Below are 23,746 nucleotides of genomic sequence, written 5' to 3'. Positions count from 1 at the left end.
CCCACTACATCACCCTCTACTGAATTCTTATTCAAACATATTGCTCCATTAGTTCTTGGTATAATTGTAAGGATTAGAAAAGGAGGTTTATGGGTCTGATCGTAATTAGGTTGGTACCACCCCCGAAATCTGGTTTCACATTTTGTTGTGATTGTGTACTCCTTCCATTGCTTTCTCACAAACATTGTCTTACTTGTTCTCGCACTCATCCAGCCACTATCTCGCATTCTGTTCCCATTAATTTCATTTTGATTTATTACCCACTCCGCTATTTCTTGAGAAGTTAGGGGGACTGGTCTGAGTGGAATGCCTCCCTTGGTTTGAATTGGGATATGTGAGCACACCCAGCAACTAGAGATACCTTGACGCTTTGCATACACATATGACATGTATAAAAAAGTATTCACATGCAGTTCCCTTGAAACACGATTGAGTCTGCTTGCAGCAGGGGTTGTAGCAGGTTTTATGCCAGTTTCCACCCACACGATCAGGCATGCCGAGCCAATTATTCTCATATGATTTAAAAGTTTAGGACATGCCATGCTGCAACAGTCTCATAACAGTTTAATTAATCAGTCAGTTTTTTTTTGTACGCCACCGCTGGGGTCCTTGTATGGGGATTTATGGGTTGATTAATCAACTACTAGGCCCTACCTTTGAACTCGAGATTGGGACCCACCCCTTTATATCCCTTAATCCAAATTTTATCCCTACAATATCCCATTAGATGCTGTACCTCCTCTTAACCAGGTTCCCTTTGTGTTGGCCACCAGTCCGGGTGGAAGAGAGGCAGAGCATCTGATAATCCTATCAAACTATGATTGTCTTCCCTTTTACATGCACCTTACCCCAGCGGGTGCTACTCCCGGTACCATTAAGATGTGTTCTTAGTTGAAATCACAGAGACAATGGGGACATTCTCACCCAGACTCTGTTTTACTATCTTTGCCAAACCCTTCATCCTCTGCTTACATTTATTACATGCAATGAAAATCAAGAATCATATTGCAACAAACTGCACTACGACTAATACATGTGAAATTAATCTAATCCAAGGATGGATTTGTATATTCAGTCCCAAATTCCAGAGGTCATCTCACCAAGTGGTGACTTTAATTTGGTCAATGTCATGCTTAATGTTTTTATTGTCCTGTTGTAGGTTATAATAAACCTTCTGGGAGAGGCGTATCTCCATTCGCAATGCTTTCAAGTATTTAGGCAACAGGGGTGTCAGATACCCAAATGTGTCCCGATATTCTTTTAAGTCCTTCCTTTTTTTGACATCCTCAGAAACTTGTAAGGTGGTGAGGTTATGCCGGTGTATCTCTACCAGTTCCTCGGGTCCAATCCGAACCGGGACTTCAAGAATAGAGTAGAATTCTGGACTTAAAATATCACAAGTTAGATTGGCATATTTAAACGTTTTCAAATTAGTTGTAACACAGTATTCGCCCTCTCCGGCATATGCCACTTGAGTGGGTTTTAGATCCGCCTCTAGGGCCTCCGTGGTACAGTTAATATCCAGATTGGTACCGGTATTGTTAAACCCACACTGTGCTTTTGGGCTGTGTCCAACACTATGTGGACACACAGTGACAGCATGTCTAGTAACACAGCCCTTTAATTTTGTTCCAGCCAAATTCCCTTTAATTTTTTTTTTCAGCATATGGTAACATATTGTGATGGGATATGTGCATTCCGTCCTTCACTACCCCAATATTCTGTACTTGTTACACCTCTCATCCCTGGGTTTCAGGTGCCATCACCAGTATTACTAGTACCAACCCTTGGAGCCCTCCTCCGTCAGGTTTACACTCCACTTGAGTGGGGTACACCCGCACCATTGCCCTGAATTGGCACGGGGTGATGTTCTTGTTTGCTAACAGCCGCTTGGAGGTACCACCTCCATCATGCCCACAGGTCAGGTTCACCCTCAGTTTGTTGATTCATTATTCATAAGGGTATTTCCCCTGCCTGTATCTGGGCTAGGTTCTCTCGTGTCTGTTCCACAATCTAGTTACCATATGTACTGCAGATGTCATTAGCAGCCGCCTGCTAAGATACGTTATATTCTTCTTTTATTAATTTATTAATGGTTTGGGCATGTGTTTCTAGCACTGTAGCTATCTTTTGCAAATGTATGGTCAGCATTTGATCCTCAGACAATTCCTTATCTGTATTTTCATTTATTTTTAAATATATCTTTAATGCGAGACCCTAAATCTCTGACCTTTTGATCTAATGTTGCCAAATCAATGTTACTGTCCGATACAATATTTACAGTCAGCTCCAATATCCCAAAATTTGTTTATTTGACGTAATTTCTTCTTGAACCACTTTTCATTTCCCAAAATATCCCACTACATTGTGCCCGAGTCCCTTCTATCATTTCACAATTATCCCAACTTGAGAGCAGTATTGTTGGACTGACAGGACTTGTCAATGTAAAATTTTCTTCCCTCTCGAAAAGAATTCTTCTTTAATAAACAGCATTCAATAGAAACCATTTAGACTGGACTTCTTTTATTTTAAAATATAATTTGATTATCCCCTTAAATTACATGTAATTTTTTTTCTTTCTCGAGTGCTTGAATAGCAACTCATATAAATTTTTCTTATCAATTCCAATTTCAGAAACAAATTATGTCCAGGCTTTGTGGTTTTTATAGTAGAGATGAAGTGCTCGTAATGGATGTAACTCCCATATCTTCCCCCCTCGAGCACTCTGTCTCGGAAGACAATAAATGGGTTAAAACAAAACAAATCAAAATGTTTTCAAAAGAAGAGAATCAGGTTGATATCACCACGCTGTGACATTTGGTATCTGCTGATGTCTGCAGCTAAAGTCGTAAATTTTTTTTTAACACCACTGGATCGTTTCCTGCACCAAATTTCTCCAGCAAAGGTTGCACCGTAACTTTATAACTACTCTTGGTAATCCTGCACCATCAACACTCACGTGGTCCCAAAAAACCAGGGTCACCTGTTTTAAAAGAAACACAGAAAATCCGTTGAGGCTCTTCTTGAGAGCCCAAGGGGTTATTAATTTGTCAAATCATCATTTATTATTTATTTTGTCCAAAGGAATAATCCTTTTACCCGAAACAAATCCAGAAAACAAATCAGGAGAGAGAAATTGCCTAGTCCCTCTCTCTCTCTCTCTCTCTCTGGAGCTCGCAACCTGTCTGAAATAAACCCTGTCTCTCCCACATACAGATGTACGTAGGACTGCAGACTGGAATTTCCAACTCCAAGTCCTAATCTCCGTGTTTTCAAGATGTCCAAATCAATGGTGTTAACAACTGAGGCACCCGTATTAAAGGCAGTTGCTATATCACTTATCACAGATCTTTACGTCTCCATATTTGTCTATCTCTTTTACGATGTCCACCTCCATTCCATGTCGCGCTTTGTTTTAACACTTGAGTTAGGAGGTGTTGATATAATTGTTGAGTTTTCTTAGCAGTCTCAATGCGAGTTATATAATTTGTCAGGGAAGGTCTCCCCTCTTTGGTCAGATCTTGTATTGGAGCTACTATACGTGAATAGTTTCAAATAAAATTGAATAGCCCCAGAACTTGTCGAACTTCCTTATCATACTGTGGCGGGGTAAAACTGATAGGCGTTTAGTACCCTGTGTCAGTACATAGCTCAAGTAATGGACTTCCAATTGTCCAACCTATGCTTTCTCTTCATACGATTTGTTTTACATTCCTTTCTTATCAATTTTTTTTTCCACTGCAGCATTGTCTGTGTGGAAACTTATATCTCAGTCAATTGTAGCCTTTGGCATTTCTGAGTAATTGGGTCAATTTGAATAATATATAACCTATACCAATTGTTACCTCATGTTCACCTGTGTTCTGGGCAAGCCTCAGACAGTTCTCAACCGATTGGGTCATTTCTATCTGTTTGAACTGCTCTTGGCATGACAGTCTGGCTTCTTGGGGTGGAAGGGGTTAACATTAACTGGCTCTCGTGATAGCAGTAATTTGATACTTCTCTCTCTGAGATTAAGTTTCCACATCCCACCTTCAAATTTTCTCTTCACACAGGTTTGACTGATTTTTTTTCTCACATTTATGGATTGCTTTGCACGATATATTTTGCACACTATTTTTGAGATTTATTTTAATCATAGTGTTTTATCAATCAAAATAGCACAAAATGCTTCGAAGATCAGTTTAATTTATAACCAGAGATCATCCTGCAACTGTAACTTGTAATTCTTTAAATCTGCACTTTATCTTTTCTTTTACAATTAAACCTCATTTTGTCTTGGTGAATTGAAAACAGATGTCGGTGTCCTTGGAAGGGGTTAACTTTTTTTTAACAAAACGACGGAGCCAGATATCAGATTCATGCAGTGTTCTCAGCATACGTCAACGTAATTTTCACATAATTTTTTTTAAAAATTCATACCGGGAAACAACATCTCCCATCGTTCACTTCAGCCCACAGCCAGTCCAGCACCTCCAGACTGCTGTGACCAACTCTTATCCAGGCTCCCCCCAACCCTCACACCACTCCGCAAGCTCCACAACTTGCTGTCCAATTCACTCTTTTTTTTTCACATACTTTTAGTGGGTATGATTATAATCAACTCTCCGAGCTGTTCCAGCTTTCCAACTTTTCCTATCACGGTGATACCAGATAGCTTTTATTTTTATCTGTCCCGTTAATTTTTTTAACCTAATTTTTTCTCTTTTTTTTAAACCACAGCCAATCACAAGATAAAATTCAAAATGCCATTTTTTTTTGAAGATCCTATGTCTGGAATTTAACATGCTCACATTTTATAAGAACCAGAATTTAATAGGTCACTTAACCTCAATAACTCCAATTTTCTTTCAGCAATATCGGAATTGAACACAAGAGAAAACAGATACATTACACAAAAGAAGAAAACACGTAAGATGCAGTAAGAAGGGGGCGTGGCCCACAACACCAACAGAAAACACTCACAATCAGGACAGGCTTTTTAAAGAGACAGTACACTGAAACAAAAGAACCTTTCTTTTTCGGGTCTCTGTCTTTTAAACATCTTTCTAGTCACTTAATTCTATCCATGTTAAATGTACCGTCTTCGGGAAAGGGATATTTCTTAGTCCTGGTCCATTTGGACCAAACTATCAACTCGTCAGTTGTTTCTTTCCCAAAGTTTCTGTACATGTAAGCAGCAGGTGTTCCCTTTGGAGGGATTTTGCTTATAGTTTATACAATCCTCCACACTGTAATTACACAACAATCAAGACCTAGCTTAACTATCACAATTCTATACTTGATAATTCAGCTGATTGGACAAGACGCCCCAATAACCAGCCCAGGCTAGGTGCGAGAGGAACGTCTGCACTTAGTTGAATCAGCTGACTTACACAAGACTTTTTTTTTTAAAGTGCTCCTTCCCTTGAGCAGGGGGAACACTACCAGTGTTTCTACCTAAACACTTAATTCAGGTAAACCAGAATTTCACGCTTTTCCAAATCCGCGACATCCACACCTGTCTGTGTTTGTCGCCACTACAGACTTGTAATTTCACACTTTTCTGAATTACGCAACATCTAGTCTGCGCTTGTCCAAATTACAACTTTATACTAAGAATTTTTTTTAAACAAGTCTGTAAACTGATTACCTTTTCTGTTTTCCTGGCGCCTTTTCCACTAGCTCTGACAGTTTGTTGGTCCTTACATCAACCTCAACTTCACTCTAGTCACCGGTATCACAGATCTATTCCGTTATTGCTCTCTCTCAGCCCGTTACTACAACACCGCAGCTGACAATATCGAGTAATCTGTCGCGCGTCTCTCTTTTTTTTCCTGTCCCCTTTTTCTTTCCTTGTCTATACGAAACACATTTCCTATGATCGCCTTCCAATTCCTAAAGGCAAACAGAAGAATTAGTCACGTCAGTTAATGCATTCACTCATCAATCGCAGTGTGTCTGGGTTCGTACAGACAACTTGTGTCCGTACTTACCGGGGATCACAAGCGATCTCGGTGGGACCTCCAAGAAACTGTCGAAAACTTAATTACCTATTATACACAATGCATTAACTCCAAACACTTATTTTCAGACAAGTAAGAATTTATTAAAAGAAGCTTGTATACAAGGGAAGCTGTGTTCCAAGACAATGGTCAGAACCACCTCTTCGCTGAGCAGAGGAAACGGTTAACTTTTATACAGTTTGATTAGTAATGTCTGTCTATCATTGAATATGGGCGTACATGTACACTCTCATTGGTTCAAGTGGTTAGTCAATCAAAAATAGGGAACCCACCCTCTATTCTCTCATGTCTGTCTCGTGGCCCCTCAACAGGGTCTGGGAAAATACCTTGCCTTAGCAACACTGCTCCTTATCAGTAGAAACTGTTCCTAGTCTCAAGGCTATATGGTCATTCATTTTTGTTAAGTCAGACAGTTATCTCATAAGCAGACAATAGCTCTTCTGTGTGTCTTTGCTGGGAACGTGAACACATTAAGCTTCCCAATATATATTCAGCTGGTCAGCTAACATGGTCAACTTATAACTGTTCAGTATTTCTACATTAATATGGTCAGCTTTATGGATTAGGTGTATTAGAGAGTTAATTTAGTCAGGCATTTCTTTATGGTTTTCCACATACTGACTGGTTGGGCTGAGCGGCTTCTGTGTGTGTTGTAATTTCTATGAAATCCAGGAAGCAAAAGTACAGTTCTGGGGGTTTTCCATTCGATCTCTGGGTTGGGTACAAATTACTTATATATTGACCAGGTAAAGGCGCACTCTGGTTCACAGAGAGTGAGGGCTCGCCCACAGGAGTGGTCGGCGATACTGAACTTTGGAAAAATATCCAAACCTAAATTTTCCAATTATGCTTCAGCAACGAGGAACCTTGTGTGCTGCCAATGCATATTGTAAAATCGCCCGACATGAAGTTTTCCAATCCGTGATGGTGGAAGTCGAGGTTTCTCGATACCCACAGAGTCAAAACTCAGCCTTTACCTCTGATTGGCTTTAATGAGCCACATGACCTTTTCCTCCTGGCCTATACTAAGCAAAATAAAGAGAGGGAACAAAATATCGGATTCAGAAACAGAACGAAAAAATAAGAAAAACAATTTTTATTTAGATTTTTAAAAGCTGAAGGAATGAGACTCCACACTTGTAAAAGTTAATTTTCAGTGCCAGAGAGGTTGTTTGGCAGTAATTAAGAGATACCATGCTGTTAAAATGCTACTTAGACTTGAAATGACTCAACTTAACCTTCGTTGACGAGTTTTGTCCGTATCTGCGACGTCAGTACAGGAACGTCATGTCGTTCAATACATTTGAATGAAGAGCCAGCCAGTGAGATGCCGTTTTCGCGCAGCTTTTGGAGGAACAGGGAATTTGGTACAGCAGTGGATTTCCACATTTAACTGTGCGTGTGCGGTCGCTGGAAGTTGCTGTCCAATTTGCACATGAATAACAGTGAGTGTTATTCACGTGCAATTCATATTCAACGCAGCAAAATGTGAAGTGGTACATTTTGGTAGGAAGAACGAGGAGAGGCAATATAAACTAGAGGGCACCATTCTAAAAGGGGTAGAGGAACAGAGGGATCTGGGGGTTTATGTGCACAAATCGTTGAAGGTGGCAGGGCAGGTTGAGAAAGCGGTTAAAAAAAGCAAACGGGATCCTGGGCTTTATAAATAGAGGCATAGAATACAAAAGTATGGAAGTCATGATGAACCTTTATAAAACACTGGGTCGGCCACAACTGGAGTATTGTGTCCAGTTCTGGGCACCGCACTTTAAGGAAGATGTGAAGGCCTTAGAGAGGGTGCAGAAGAGATTTACTCGATTGATTCCAGGGATGAGGGACTTTAGTTACATGGATAGACTGGAGAAGCTGGGGTTGCTCTCCTTGGAACAGAGAAGATTGCGAGGAGATTTGATCGAGGTTTTCAAGATCATGAAGGGCCTAGACAGAGTAGATAGAGAGAAACTGTTCCCATTGGCGGAAGGGTCAAGGACCAGAGGGCATAGATTTAAGGTGATTGGCAAAAGAACCAAAGGTGACATGAGGAAAACTTTTTTACACAGCGAGTGGTTAGGATCTGGAATGCACTGCCCAAGGGGGTGGTGGAGGCAGATTCAATCATGGCCTTCAAAAGGGAATTGGATAAGTAGTTGAAAGTAAAAAAATTACAGGGCTACGGGGATAGGGGCGGGAGAGTGGGACTAGCTGGATTGCTCTTGTATAGAGCTGACGCAGACTCGATGGGCCGAATGACCTCCTTCCGTGTTGTAACCTTTCTATGATTCTATGATTCTATGAGTGCTGATGGGTTCACCATTATTTTTATAGCAAAATCTGGCCTGAATAATTTAATGCTTTAAATGTTAAAAAATAATGAAAATATGCAGCTGACTACCATGCAATATTTTACATACCACTAAATGAACCGGATAGCACATATTATTATGATGTACCAGTGGATCTCCCATGAGGAATCAAGACCAGTTTTAAATGGTTAATATCGATGTTCCTTAAGAATGTGATGTCCTCACTCCTTAAAGCAGTGCACAAATAGAAGCTGTTATTAATATGACAAGAATAGAAAATGAACAGAATAAATACCACTTTATTGAATGTAAAATGCGTTAAAGCTTTTGTTGGACAATTTACAACCTCGGTTTGAAAAATCATCTCGTACAAACCCAAATGCACCACCGTCACTGAACATAAGGAAAGCTTACTGAATATTTCAGCATAGCATTTCCACACCAGTCAACACCAACCACCATGCCCTTTTGTACTAAAAATAAATATACCAGACACTAATAAGGCATTCAACAACTTTCACACTTGAAGTAAAACTGTAAATCTGAAATTAAACTTTCAACGCCCCCGTGTATTTCAAAGTCTGTTAACAAATGTGCAGACCAAAGAACAAATCAAATGGTAATAGAAAAATGCATCAATCATAGAAAACAAATTTGGCAAACGATAACTTTTAATGTTAACAACGTTTTTAGAAAAGAAACAAGGGAAATATAACCCAATCTTTATATCTGCAAATTTGAACGTTCAAATGTCAATAAATTAGCATTCAGGAAACAACTTGACACTGTAAGAAAGTGGGGTACAGCTCCCTATGCAAGACAGCCCCGACCCCTTAAGATTGCAGATTGAGAGCCCTCTTTCATGAGGGGCATCAGCCATCACGTCCACCCCTTCCACCTGTATGTGTAAATGAGTTATGCTTTAAATGAAAGATATATTTCCCTCTCTATCGCTAAGTGCAAAACCCAAATTTCACACTCAAAATCTTGTGTGCAATGAACTGAAATAGTGCAAATGATGCCATTTTCAATATTTATCATTATATAATGACCCAATTTAAACCAAGTGCACAAAGAATTAGAGCACAACCTGAAAACAGAAAACAAAGTAAAGCATTGACAAATTCCACTTAACAGCATGAACTCCAGAATCTCACTTCACAATGGAAAAATCAGTATGTTACAAAAGTGAGCTTAAAAGAGATACATAGGAGGTAATTTCCCAACCTCATGCTCCTGTTGGGCAGCATAACCTGGCAATAGTGCACACCAGAAGTTACGGTGTAATTTGCCAATGGTTTTTGAACAATAAATTTAAATAGTGAGAAAATAATTCACAGCGAATGTACAAATTTCTGATTTGCTTTCCTGCCAAGCTCGGCTCCCCAGGGATAATACAGTAATAAAAGTCAATGTAACATTTGTACTGCAAGTGTACACATCACAATTCTAAATCAGAAATCACAATTTGTCTAAATGCATTTTTAATAAATTCCTGATGAAGAAACTTTGTCATAAAGCATGAAACAATTTTAATTTTAAGGCACAGACTTCAGTGACACATGTATGCACAAATTTTTCATGCGGTCTCCACATCTTGTTGGAGTAAAATATATTGAAATCGGTTGCATTCAGAAGGTGCACCAAAGTCTGTGGTGTTTGGATCTGAGCACAAGCTATGAATTTGCAATCTAATCTGCCCTCCTTTCTTGTGTTTGCTTGTAGATGTGGATGAATGTTCCCGATATGGAGGTCAAAGCCTTTGCCAGCAGATCTGCAAAAACAACATTGGCAGCTACAGATGCCTCTGTTACCATGGGTACCAGCTCTTAGCCAATGGGCGCACCTGCATTACTTCAAAATATTTAGGCCTCACTGGTGAGTAACAGCTTGTTAACACCAACATTTAGATAGCACCTTTAATGTCCCAAAGTGCTTCACAGAGGCGTAAACAGAAAATGGATGCTGTGCCAAAGAAAGAGAGATTTGGAGGGGTTACCAAAAGCTTAGTCAAAGAGGTGGGTTTCTAAGGAGGGTCTTAAAGGAGTAGAAAGTGTTGGAGAGGCAGAGGGGTTTAGGAGGGCCCCTCCATAACCTAACCACAGACATAACTTCTGGCATGGAAGTTGTAACTGCTGCAATAGATGCTTTGGTTGTCAGAGTGGTGAGGGCTGTGTATTCAGACCTCTAAGTGAGTGGGGCTGGAATCCAGATTGGCCTCATTAAGACAGCTTTTCTGTTCATCAGTAGCTAACTGGAGCCAAGGCACTTGTGGTCTGGCTGGTGAGTGTTGCAATTATGATACTGTCTCTCAGGAAAGTACCACAGATATGCCATCCCACAAGTCTCCTCAGATGCTTGGACACATGGTAGTACCCCTCCCCTCCCAGTAATTCTCCACCTGTAACCAAGTCCCTAAATAAGGTGGTGGAAAACAGAAAGTACTGACCAAATCCCTGATGGTTCAGGGGGCAATGGCACTGCCATGTGTGGTACAGTGCTGGGTGGCACTTAGCCAAACTGGTGCTATACAAGCTCACTTTTACGTCTTGTGATTTATGTTTTGTCCCTCTCTCTGTACACTCCAAAACTTGTTTGCTTGCTTTATTGCTGCACACTGGCTTTAATGAATATCCAAGATGTCCCTTCTGTATTGTGTCCTGTAGTCGGCTACCGTTTATTTTAAATTCCCACTGCTTATTCCATGCGATTCCCCATTCTCATAACGTCGTATCTGTCTTCGTTAAATGACATCGGCCCAATCCCCCAGTCGATCCAAATTCTTCTATATTTGCAAAAAAACAAAGTATTGCACGTGCTGGAAATCTGAAAATAAAAACAGAAAATGCTGGAAATACTCAGCTGGACAGGCCACATCTGTGGAAAGTCAGTTGACATTTCAAGCCTGAAATAAACCCTTCCTCTGATCAAGGAAGGGTTTAAGGCCCGAAACCCCAACTGACTCCTGTTTTTCCGCAGATGCTGCCAGAGCTGCTGAGTATTCCCAGCTCTTTCTGCTTTTATCTTCCCTCTGTATCTGGTCCACTTGTTCTCTGTTATTTGCTGCTTCCCTCAGTTTGTTAACATCAACAGACAGCTTTGTTTTTTTGTCCTCACTTCCAAGTTATCTGTCCAATGTAAACAGTAACAGTTCTCACACTGATCCTTGGTGGCACTCTGCTAATCACCTTCTTCCATTCTGATTCAGCTCCTGATGCCTTATGCTTCTTCTGACTGAGCCAATTTCAGATCCGCTTCAGTACACCTCCCTCTCCCCTTCCTCATTCCATGCCTTCTAACCTTGATCAATCTCTTGTGTGATTTTGCTAAAATCTAAAAAATCAGTCCAATGAGTTCCCTTCGTCCAAATGGTCCATTACCTCCTTAAAGTAGTCCACTAGATTTGTCAGGTGTGATCTCTCTCCCTTAAAACAATGCTGACTCCCTCTTATTAGTCCATATTTCTGTAGGCGCCTCATTATTGCCTCCTTCAGCATGCCATGTAATGTTCAACTATTTTAGAGAAAAGACTCATAGCTTGTACTTCCCAGGGTGATCTTTGTGCTCTTTTTTTTTACTAAACTGCAGTGTGCACCATCTACAGGATGCACTGCAGCAACTCGCCAAGGCTTCTTCGACAGCACCTCCCAAACCCGCGACCTCTACCACCTAGAAGGACAAGGGCACCAGGCACATGGGAACAACACCGCCTGCACGTTCCCCTCCAAGTCACACACCATGCTGACTTGGAAATATATCGCCGTTCCTTCATCGTCGCTGGGTCAAAATCCTGGAACTCCCTTCCTAACAGCACTGTGGGAGAACCTTCACCACACGGACTGCAGCGGTTCAAGAAGGCGGCTCACCACCACCTTCTCAAGGGCAATTAGGGATGGGCAATAAATGCCAGCCTTGCCAGCTTCGCCCACATCCCATGAACGAATAAAAAAAAAATTACATTTGCCCTCTGCAATCACTGTTTCCGTTTTCCTAAAAACACCTGACAATTTTATTACCCGTTTCCTCAGGTCCTTTACTGATCAGTCCATCGTGGGTCAGGGGCCTTCTTGAGACTGCTGAGTTTCACACATGCCTGTTCGATGTGTGCTGAGACTGGGGGAGGAAAGGCTTTTTGTTTCGTTGACTTGGGAATTAACACCGCTCCTGCGTATCAATGTTGCCTGATTTTGAGGATATTTGCTTCACACTGACCGCCTCCCTCCCTCCGTTCTGTTTCTGTGGCTTGTATTTGTCTCTCAACCAACATTACTAGAACTTTGTGCTTTTTTTTTAATGAACTGCCATTACATTTGCCCTCTGGTCATTTATCTCAATCCTGTTTATGGGAGCTTGCTGTGTGCAAATTGGCTGCCACATTTCCTACAATTCGTCAGTGACTACACTTTAAAAGTACTCACTGGCTGCACAGCGCTTTGGGACATCCTGAGGTCATGAAAGGTGCTATATAAATGCAATTTCTTTCTTTCTCTCTTAGGACTTGCTGGTCGGTGCGGGGAGTATGGCTGCGACATGAGCTGTAACCACGGTGGCTGCGAGGAGATCTCGCGTGTGTGTCCCATCGGCTTCACCATGACTGAGACCAGTAACGGAGTCAGCTGCAAAGGTAGAAGGCTGATCAAGGAAAGGGCTTGTACATTTTCCGATGCCTCACTTAGTTAATGTGGTATTGAGCCATATAGACCAGGAAATTGCCAGGCTTCTGAGTTAGCTGATCTAAGTGAAGAGTTACGAAAGAGTAAATAAGGAGAAATTGTTTCCACTGGCAGGAGGGTTGGTAACCAGAGGACACAGATTTAAGATAATTGGCAAAAGAACCAGAGGGGAGATGAGGAAATTTTTTTTTACGCAGCGAGTTGTTAGGATCTGGAATGCGCTGCCTGAAAGGGTAGTGAAAGCAGATTCAGTAGTAACTTTCAAAAGGGAATTGCACATATCTTTAAAAGGAAAAATTTTCAGGGCTATGGAGAAAGAGCAGGGGTGTGGGACTAATTGGATAGCCCGTTCAAAGAGCCGGCATAGGCACGATGGGCCAAATGGCCTCCTTCTGTGCTGTATGATTGTATGTTTCAGTGGGAGCAGTGATGGGACCACTGCAATTGGCCTCAATGCCCCAGTGCCTGAGAGGGGAGTGTCCGTGCTTTTCATCAATATCCTGTGACCGACGCTCAGTGACCAGGCTTATATGTGAAGAATAGCCATTCGGACAAAGTACCAGAGGGCCATCTGCATCCCGGTAAGTTAGTGGAGGGCTTGTACGTCCCAGGGATCAGATGGCATTGACAGTAACCCGTGGTTTCCCCTGGATTCTGTGGCACCCTTTTTGCTGCTCCTAAAGAGATCAGCCAACTCAGAACAGGCCCAAGGATGGAACCTGGGGCCTTCAGTACCACCATTTACCCACTGAGATATTGGAGTCAGCCTCTCAGGTGGATGGTTGGCATGAATCTGTTGGCAGACTTTCTGTAATTCTACTGATTGCATTGTCACTCCAGATTACCAAATCTGACAGGTTAACTGATGCCAACAATTACTGCAGTCACTGAGCAGTAAAAGCCAATAGTAGTTGTAGAACCAGTGTGATTGCTGAGACTTGGCTGTTACGGTACCATCTGCTCGTGTGTTTTACGTTGGAATAGGGCATGTTGAGCTGATTAAAGAACTCAGCCACACTTTCAATAATGTGTGTGGACATTGGAGATATGCGGATCGGCTCGACTGTGATACCTCCCACGTGAGAATCGTCTTCTGAGATCATTTTCTGGGCTCCACATTTGGTACAGCCACTTGGATCAAGGTACAACAGGGTGGACAGTGCCCATTGACCTGTACCCAGCAAGAATCTGAGAAAGGAAGAAAATAGGGGGGATGAAACATCACTGAGATCCCCACAAAAGAATAACAGATCCCTGAAAGTTACTTCACTTGCTGGGATCTCTGACAGTTTGGTTTTTTAAATACCATTTTATTTTCTCCTTTTTTCCTGTAAATGGACCTTTTCCCTCATGACCTTGAAGCTGGACCTTTTTCGAGAGTGCAGTAGCAGTGTCCCTGAAGGTTGAGCAATTTTCAACTTTCATCCAGACTGGCCTGATGCACCCTCCACCCACTGGAACTGAAAATTTGCAAATGAGGTCCTTCTTGTGGCACAGGACCCCGATCTGCATTGGCGATTGGACTCCCACCTGTTTTGGACGGGAGAGCTGGACGCCCATTTGCAGGCTCGCCGGAAAATCACAACAAGCGGGCGTCAAACTTTCTCCCCCAAATTTTTGTTCCAATTTTCATCTTCTGGTCGCCCCTCTTTCCAGCGTAAACAGGGCAGGTGGTAGTTGAAAACCATACCCCCCATATCACTTTGCTGACCCAGCCATCATTCCCCAGACTGTCGACGTTTTGTGTCTTCCAGATATCAATGAGTGTTCAACGGCCTCTTGCAAAGGACAGTGTGTGAATAAGGAAGGCGGATTCGTGTGTGACTGCGGAGCAGGAATGCAGCTCTCCCCTGACAAGCACAGCTGTGTGGGTGAGGGAAAAAATTTTATTCTGAAAAACATTCCTTTTTCTAATTTTCTGAATTGTTCCGATCAACTCAGGGCTTCGTCCTTCAGAATAAAGAAGTCTTGTTCCATAGGTGGGTGGGGGGGGGGGGGAGGGAAGGGAAGCAGGGAGGGGGCAGACATTATTCTACCTCTACTGCTTTTATAATGCTGTAGTTCTCATATCAAATGCACTGATGAAAGATAAGGGTATGGTAGACGTGATCCTGTCTCGCTCAAACGCATCCCAAAAGTATCATGATGTCCTTGCACAGAGCTGTCATCACCCGTCCCACACATACACATATACATGCACACAGCCTGGCACGTATTGCCTACACACATATACAAATGCACGTGCACACACAAGCATTGTACACACGCACAGGTGTGCCCACAACATCTGTGCACACAGATGTGCGCACATCCATACACACTTGCATTTGGACCTATGTGCAATCACAAATGCACATGTGTGAAAGCCTTTGGACCGATTTTATACAGCACTGTCTCAGCTGCAATCGTTTCCTTTTGTCAAATGGAGTCCATCTCCTAGAGAAATGCCGGAAGGACATGCAGGTCAACATCGTAAAGAGAGAGACTCAGGTTTCAGGTAAAGATCCTAGGTGATCCGCTGAGCATTTTCACCATTTTCCCAGAGAGTTTTTTGCAGTTCTTCATTTTGTCCTGAAATCGGCTGAGGTTTTGAGACCCATGTAACTGTACACTGCCCGTGGGAGTCAGGCAGTATCTGAATACTATAATCACTGACAGAAACAGTGTTCCCAGCTGCTTATTGTATTTGTAGGAGTATTTGCACTGATAAATTGCAGTTATGATGTGTAATTGTACAAAGCAAATAAAGCCACTTTTTCACATTTACAAAGGCTACACCATTCTCTCTTGGATTAGCATAATTAATTGGCACTTGGAAAAGTATGGGTAAAAAAATGAAAGTCAGCACGGATTTGTTAAAGGAAAATCGTGTTTGACTAACTTTTGATTGAGTTCTTTGATGAAGTAATGGAAAGAGTTGATGAGGGTAGTACGATTGGTGTTGTGTATATGGACTTGCAAAAGGCGTTTGATAAAGTACCACGTAATAGATTTGTAAACAAAATTAAAGCCATGGGATTAAAGGGACAGTGGTAGTTTAGATACAAAATTGGTTAAGGGACAGATAGCAGAAAGTAGTGAACGGTTGTTTTTCAGACTGGGAGGGAAGTATACAGTGGTATTCCCCAGGGGTCGTTATTAGGACCACTGCTTTTTTTGATATATATTAATGACCTGGACTAGGGTATACAGGGTATAATTTCAAGGTTTGCAGATGACAAGAAACTTGGAAATGTGGTAAACAATGTGGAAGATAGTAATAGACTTCAGGAGGACATAGACAGACTGGTGAAATGGGCAGATACATGGCAGATGAAATTTAACACAGAGAAGTGTGAAATGATACATTTTGGCAGGAAGAATCAGGAGAGGCAATATAAATTAAATGGTACAATTTTGAAGGGAGTGCAAGAACAGAGAGACCTGGGGGTGCACATAAACAAATCTTTGAAGATGGTGGGACAAGTTGAGAAGGATGTTAAAAAAGCATATGTGATCCTTGGCTTTATTAATAGAGGCATAGAGTACAAAAGCAAGGAAGTTATACTAAACCTTTATAAAACACTGGTTAGGCCTCAGCTGGAGTATTGTGTTCAATTCTGGGGACCACACTTTAGGAAGGATGTCAAGGCCTTAGAGAGGGTGCAGAGGAGATTTACTAGAATGGTACCAGGGATGAGGGACTTCAGTTATATGGAGAGACTGGAGAAGCTGGAGTTGTTCTCCTTAGAGCAGAGAAGGTTAAGAGGAGATTTGATAGAGGTGTTCAAGATCATGAAGGGTTTTGACAGAGTAAATAAGGAGAAACTGTTTCCAGTGGCAGAAGGGTCGGTAACCAGAGGACACAGATTTAAGGTGATTGACAAATGATCAGAGACGACATGAGGAAACATTTTTTTACACAGCGAGTTGTTATAATATGAAATGCATTGCCTGAAAAGGTTGTGGAAGCAGATTCAATTATGACTTTTAAAAGGGAATTGGATAAATATTTGAAAGGAAAACATTTACAGGGCTATGGGGAAAGAGCAGGGAAGTGGGATGAATAGGATAGTTCTACCAAAAGGTCGGCACAGGCACGATGGGCTGAATGGCCTCCTTCTGTGATGTATCCTACTATGATACTATGATACTGTGATCAATAAAACTGCCACTGGGTCATAGGGAGCTAGGGATCATCTAAAAGTGTGGTCTGAGACACAGAAGCCAATAAAATGTCATAAGTAAATAGTGTAAAGAAACCCAAAAATAAACGAAGACCATTGACTGGGCAGACATCAAACATTTATCTCCACTCTTATCCTGCACATTTGCTTGCTCCAAGGTGACTGAATTTATTTAATTTCTGTTACCGTCACCGCCCCGCCTCAGTTCACCTGCTGCTGAAACACACGTCCATGCCTCTGGTACCTCTGGACTTGATTATTCCAATGCTCTCCTGACCGGCCTCCCACCTTGCACCACCTGTAAACTTGAGCTCATCCAAAACTCTGCTGCCCGTATCTTAACTTGCATCAAGTCCCGTTCACCCATCACCCCCGTGCTCTCTGACCTATGTTGGTCTGGCAATGCCTCGATTTTAGAATTCTCATCCTTGCTTTCAAATCCCTCCGCGGCCTCGCCCCTCCCTATCTCTGTAACCTCTTCCAGCCCTACAACCCTCCGAGATCTCTGCGCTCCTCCAATTCTGGCCTGCTGTGCATCCCCGATTTTCATCGCTCCAGCAATGGCTTCAGCTGTCTGGACTCGAAGCTTTGGAATTAGCTCCCTAAACATGTCTGCCCCTCCAGCTCTCTCTCATCGTTTAAGATGCTCCTTAAAACCTATCTCTTTGACCAATCTTTTGGTCACCTGTCCTAATATTTCCTTATGTGGCTCAGTATCAAATTTCTAAGATCACTCCTGTGATGTTTTACTATGTTAAAGGCTCTATATAAATGCAAGTTATTGTTCTTATACTGTTAGCTGCAGGCAAATTTGAAGAGTTGTTGTACACTTCCTCATGGGTATTGTGAATGGAGTTGAAACAAAACCTGTCAGCCACCACCAATGTATGGGCTTGCTGTGCAATAGTGACTTAAAATGCTGCATTAACGTACCACGATGAGGTTGTGATTGGATGTAAATCTGCCCTGCAGAAATGAATGATGGTTTTGACTGTTTGAGTTGTACAAGGTCACATATATTGGATTATTAAGTATAAAGGAGGCCTATTCTAGATGAATGTTGACAGTCTCCTGCATGGTGCTTGCTGAGCAGTAGATAATTATAATGTGCCAGGAACTGGCATCCAACATCATTAATAATTCTGTAGATCCAGCAGATAGTGACTAAGGGGGTGAATGATCGCAGGACTTCTCCATTTTTCTGGGGTTTCCATGGCTCTCCTGCCGAAGTTACCGCAGGCGAGCTGGAAAACCCCCCATGGAAATTCATACCCCTAAGAGTCCTGAGAATCGTGCTGCTGAGATTGTGTGGAGTTAGGAGAGGCAGGAGAGGGACAGCTTCCTGCTCAGGCTAACCCAACGGTTTAAAAGGGACCAGTGCCCAAAAGAGAATACGGGATGTGCATGGGGAATAGTGCCTTCACTTACCTTGACCAACTTTGTGAGGTCGTTAAACCTTTTTCTGCACTGTGGGGCAGTTTGTGGGTACTGGAGGTTGATGTGACAGTCTCTGCCACCTCTCCCCATAACGTTTGTAGCACCCTTTTGTGGGGATTCCCATTCTCCGTCCCCAGGATTCCATCCCTTCTAGCCCTCACTTCTGCGAGTAGAACATACATGGATATATCAGTGAACCTCAGGCCCTACCTGCTAGGTCTCCCCCACCATCGAGCTGGCTCCCCCTCCAGTCAGTCATCCACTTATGGCTCCTGCTCTCGGACTCATACGTGCTGCAGCACAATCTGATTTCCCCACCTACCAGTGGCAGAAAGCCAACGAACAATGGTTTAACCGCTCTAAACCTGTCCCACATATATAATGAGAGCCAAACCAGGAAAAGAGGGAGCGGGTTTGCGGCGGGATCACATTGGCAAGTCTCACCCCACTGCTAACTCAAAATCACAGGAAAATCCGGGCCCAAGCCTCCATTACCCTGAAAGTTCACTTATCCTCCGCTGGTCATATCTGCCTCAAAGTGTGTCCCAGATCAGATCATTCCCCAATCCAAACCGAGGATGTGGAAAATGGTGGTGAAGTCTGCAGGATGGAGATACAATATAGAAGAAATGATTTTAAAAATAGTTTGCATATTTTTCAGGGAGGGTTGGGGGGGGGAGGGGAAACAGGGAAGAAATTGCAACGCCAATGACCAAATAACTGATTTTAAACTTTCATTGGCCATCTCTATTGTTCAAAAAGGACCAGTGTCCTAAAGAGAATGCAGGTTTCCTACACGTGTCCGTGCAGGAATTTACAGCTGCGGAATCGCTTCAAAAGGGATCATTTCCTTTTTAATAATAATCTGGCTAAACTAAAAGTTAATGGTGTGTTTCGAAAAAAAACTCACTGTTCTTTTTCTCACTTTACCTCCTGCCATTTAGGGAAGTTCCAGATGCATTACATACAATAAGGTTCAGTTAGCACACAACAACTTTGGGCAGTGCCAGTAATCCTGCTCTCGTGTCATGAAGATCCAGTTTCACGGCACAGAGGTGATATCATCATTGACACGAGGGGCTCCCATCCCTACAAAAGCTGGCATTGTCCATGTTTTTGACCTGCCGAGCGCTGGGAATGTGTGCTCTGCCTCCCCATAGCTCCGAGAATCGTGCAGTAAAGCTCACCAAGCCAGATGTTTTCTAAATGTTGAAATAAAAGCCAAGCTGGAGGAGTTATCTTTCCTTGATTGTTTTCCCCATTATCTATAACCAGACCTTCCTGCAAGGAATCCTGTGCCGATGGTACTCAGAGGGAGGTTGCTGTCAGCTCGCGCTGTGGTATAAGATTGCCCGCTGTATCACTGCTCAGACAGACTGAAGTCAGTACGCAAATTGGCTGCCGCATTTCCTACATTACAATAGTGACTACACTTCAAAGGTACTTCATTTTCTGCAAAGCGCTTTGGTATGTCCTGAGGTCATGAAAGATGCTATATAAATGCAAGTTCCTTTTATCTTTTTCTTATTCTCCCGTGCAGCCACATGAGCTCATAATCAGGTTGTGTTCCACACGCTTTATTTTGTCTGTACCCCAGGCTCAATGTATCTGGAATCCAAGCTTGAATTCAGATGGACAATAAACTTTGTAAACGTAAACGTTAAGTTGCTGTTACAGCTGTCTTGCGACTCAGTCACAAACAGAATCTTTTACCCTTTATTTGGTCAACTTATTTTTCCCATCAATGAGAGGGATGTTAGCCTGAGAATTGTAACGGTTTCCTACTTTTGCACTTCTATTAGTGACAAGAACTCAATGGTCAGCTACAGCATGGGTTAGATGCAGAGTAAAACTCCTTCAACTCTGCCCCATCAAACACTCCCAGATCAAGTGCCGCACAAGTACAGTTTCGTAGGTGCTGGTCATTCTCCGGCACCTCAAGTGGAATTGAGGTGCAGATCAGCCATCATCTAATTTAATGTCGGAGCAGGCTCGAGGGGCTGACTGGCCTACTCGTGTTCCCGATGTTCCTATGCTGCTAAGCAGCCATTCTTCATGGAATTCTCTTCAATCTTGGAAGACACCAAGGCTGAGTCCTCACCTGTACCCACATGCACGCAGTTTGGAGCAGGAGTCACTGGATGGCCATCAGCAGTGGGAGCCCTGTGCTGAGTAAATTGATCAGCAGTTGGTGCGTTACAATAGGCTTCTGGGCTAGTGAGGGTCCAGCTAGGGTTCCCATTCCTGATCACCGTCCAGTTACTCTTGCTGGAAAGGGTGTGTGTAACACTATGAAGAAGGGGAAAGAGATTTCCTGGCAGCACTAATTAATGACGGGAGACTATTTGGAAATTCCATGGGAAGTTTTTTTTTATTCGTTCATGGGATGTGGGCGTTGCTGGCGAGGCCGGCATTTATTGCCCATCCCTAATTGCCCTTGAGAAGGTGGTGGTGAGCCGCCTTCTTGAACCGCTGCAAGTTCCTCAGCAAGGCATGAATGAATAGAGCATTCATTTATTGTACTCATCAAAGTTTCGCTCCAGTGTTCTAAAAATAAATCAGAAGCACTTGCAAAATTTTCCAAAAAGAAAGGGTTAAAGTTAATATTGGCATTGCTAATGGGGTTTGCTGTGGAAGTAAATGGTTAGAGAGGGGAGTTGCTTACTCTAGGCGATAGCCATTGCTGAAGATGACAATTAATCAATGGCACATGAAGATACTGCGGAGAATATGAAGGGCCCACAGCATGGAGGTCATTGGATTGTGACTGCCAGAAGAGCTGATGCCAGAGGGAGAGAGGGATGTGCGTGAGGGCCGAGTGCAAAGGACATGTGCTAGGTGTATATGGAAATATCTCCCCCCCCACCCCCCCACATCATGTTAATTGTCATGGGATCCCTTAACCTGACAAAGGAGCAATGCATCAGAAGGCTCAGATAAGCCCCCATCCCCCCTCCCCCACCACCATCAAAGGCTGCTGGGTGATATGGTAAACATTAAAACATTAAAATACTGGTTGTTGACACATCTACTCAACTCCTCGACTGTAGCACGAATCAGATATAAGAAGCACAGGGTGGTAACGGAACATTAGTAGAGCAGACATTATGGGTCCTGAACCAATAGTCTGGAGGAATACCTTCAAATACACCCCAGAATGATGGGCAAAGTGACTGTGTGTACTCCATGCTAATAATATAGCTTTTCAAAGAGGGCTCCCCACCCCAGGGGATGAGCAGGATCAGTCTCCTATGACTGAAAAGGTCCAGCAGCTGAGGTTAACAGTGAGATGGAGAAGGCAAAGAAGATTTGTGAGACCGGGTATTGGGAATTGTATTTAATTGCAAAGTTTTGTTACATTCTACTCCTAGAAGCATGAAAACATTCATGTTATACTGTAGGCTTCTCTGCAGGATCCATCTAAGGAATTACTCTACATCCGTGAGCACTTCCACCATTATCAGGACAGGATTAGGGTCACAAGTCAGTACCACAGTGATATCGGCATGCTTCATAGGTGTGAATTTAGTGCATGTTTTGACATTCATTTCCTTGACAAACCAACACCTATTTCCATGACTGCCACAACTTACACTTTCTGAAAGAACATAATTTTTGATACTGATGCTCAATGCTTGCTAAATTTCGGAAAATTCTTACGAGTTTCTCATGATGAGGTCTAATAATTGCATTTACACAGCTTTAGGCCCTCAGGTTGCTTGACATGTTATTGCAACGGCCAGATTTACTTGTGTGTTGTTTTTAACATTGCACAAATTACTGCAAAACCTTTTTCCAAATCAGGAATGTTATGCACATGGCGTTCACATTGTAAGTCACTTGCTGCCATGTCCCCTGCCTTTTCATGGTGCAAACCTCAAACAAAGAATCCGATCTGGGCGTCACGGAATTCATGGCCTCATGGCTAAAACAAGCCTAGTGACCTGGACGTAAAACTGTAAAGTTTGATAATTTGCTGCAGTTGTAATTTTGTTCACCTTTTTAACCGTTCCGATTTGCTGCTCAGCTGCTTGACCCGTGTGAGATGCTCATTATTGCAGCTGTTTGCGGATTGGCTGTTTCTGGGTCAAGTGACGGGAACTAAATTGTTCCACGGAAATTCTCTTGTTGCAAAACAATTGCACTCACCATCTGGACAACCCGTCAGAAAATCAGCAAACTCTCTGCTCTCAATAGTCACCGGAAATCTTCTCCCCCAGGAGAGAACAAGATTGGGCTCAACTGTGGTGCCCTTTGCTGTCAAATAGCCTGCCTGCATTCACTGTCCAGGTTCATCCATGTAGACTGGCCACTTGTCAGGTACTGGAGGACTGCTAACACCTAGGGAGCTGTTAGCATTTTCAGGGAAGGTGGTGACAAATAGAAAAAAAGAACTGCATGGAGAAGCATGTGTCTGTGTCGGGAATAGGCAGGCAGTTTTCCATGACTGTCCATTAATTTAGAATTGAGGATGTCACCATGAGCAGACCGTACAATGGGCCCTGAACTTTAGCAGAGGTTCTTCCCATCTGTTGCTGTAACTTCAGTGGAAGATCGGCAGAATTCCTGGAGAAACAGCATAAGTAGATGTTTCTCTGGAGGTCCCACCGATCTCCCACCGGACAGCATCCATGGAAATTCAGGGCCACGGAGTCTGCATGGAACACATATATTACGCTGTTCAGCATGTACCCTTCCCCTGTCCTTTCATTAGTTATCCTTTTAGATCAATCAAACTAATTGTTTTATTCCTGTCCAACTCTTAAGTTGGTCAAATGTTAGACTGCTGGGGTAATTCTGTCTGATTTGTTAGTTTAGGCCAGGTTGTGGAGAGTTCTTTATTGCTATCATGTGCTATCAGGTCTCTTTAAAACAGTAGCTGTGGGACTGATGCTGCCTGCAGATAGATTTATCTACTAGATGGATTGTGACAGAGAGCTGTCAGCTTGCCAAATGCATTCCCCAGCAGGCTCTGAGTGGAAAGACGCGGCTAATTGCCAGCTGGCTACTGGCCAGTGTCAAAATCCGATTTACAGATAGTCTGCTTCAGCTGCTACCTGTTGTCAGACCACAGTGTTAACTCCTTCTCTGCTGGAGACAGCATTGGGTATCATTGATCTCGCTATACCTGGTCTGGAGCAGTACTGTGCACTGTACAGTGA

The 23,746-nt window shown here is 42.8% G+C and overlaps 1 protein-coding gene across 3 annotated transcripts in view; it reads left to right on the top strand.

Moving 5' to 3' along the window:
- The window catches only part of LOC137327858 (von Willebrand factor C and EGF domain-containing protein-like), a 351,658-nt gene that overhangs the window by 114,820 nt on the left and 213,092 nt on the right, over positions 1-23,746 (top strand). For all 3 annotated transcript variants that reach the window (XM_067993723.1, XM_067993724.1, XM_067993725.1), the window contains exons 6-8: positions 10,034-10,186; positions 12,804-12,932; positions 14,736-14,852. In XM_067993723.1, the coding sequence (XP_067849824.1) occupies positions 10,034-10,186; positions 12,804-12,932; positions 14,736-14,852 (399 nt within the window). The remainder of the gene's footprint in view (positions 1-10,033; positions 10,187-12,803; positions 12,933-14,735; positions 14,853-23,746) is intronic.

Source organism: Heptranchias perlo, chromosome 12 (assembly GCF_035084215.1).
Source record: "Heptranchias perlo isolate sHepPer1 chromosome 12, sHepPer1.hap1, whole genome shotgun sequence".
Classification (NCBI taxonomy): Eukaryota; Metazoa; Chordata; class Chondrichthyes; order Hexanchiformes; family Hexanchidae; genus Heptranchias; species Heptranchias perlo.
This window is presented reverse-complemented; position numbering and strand designations above follow the sequence as displayed.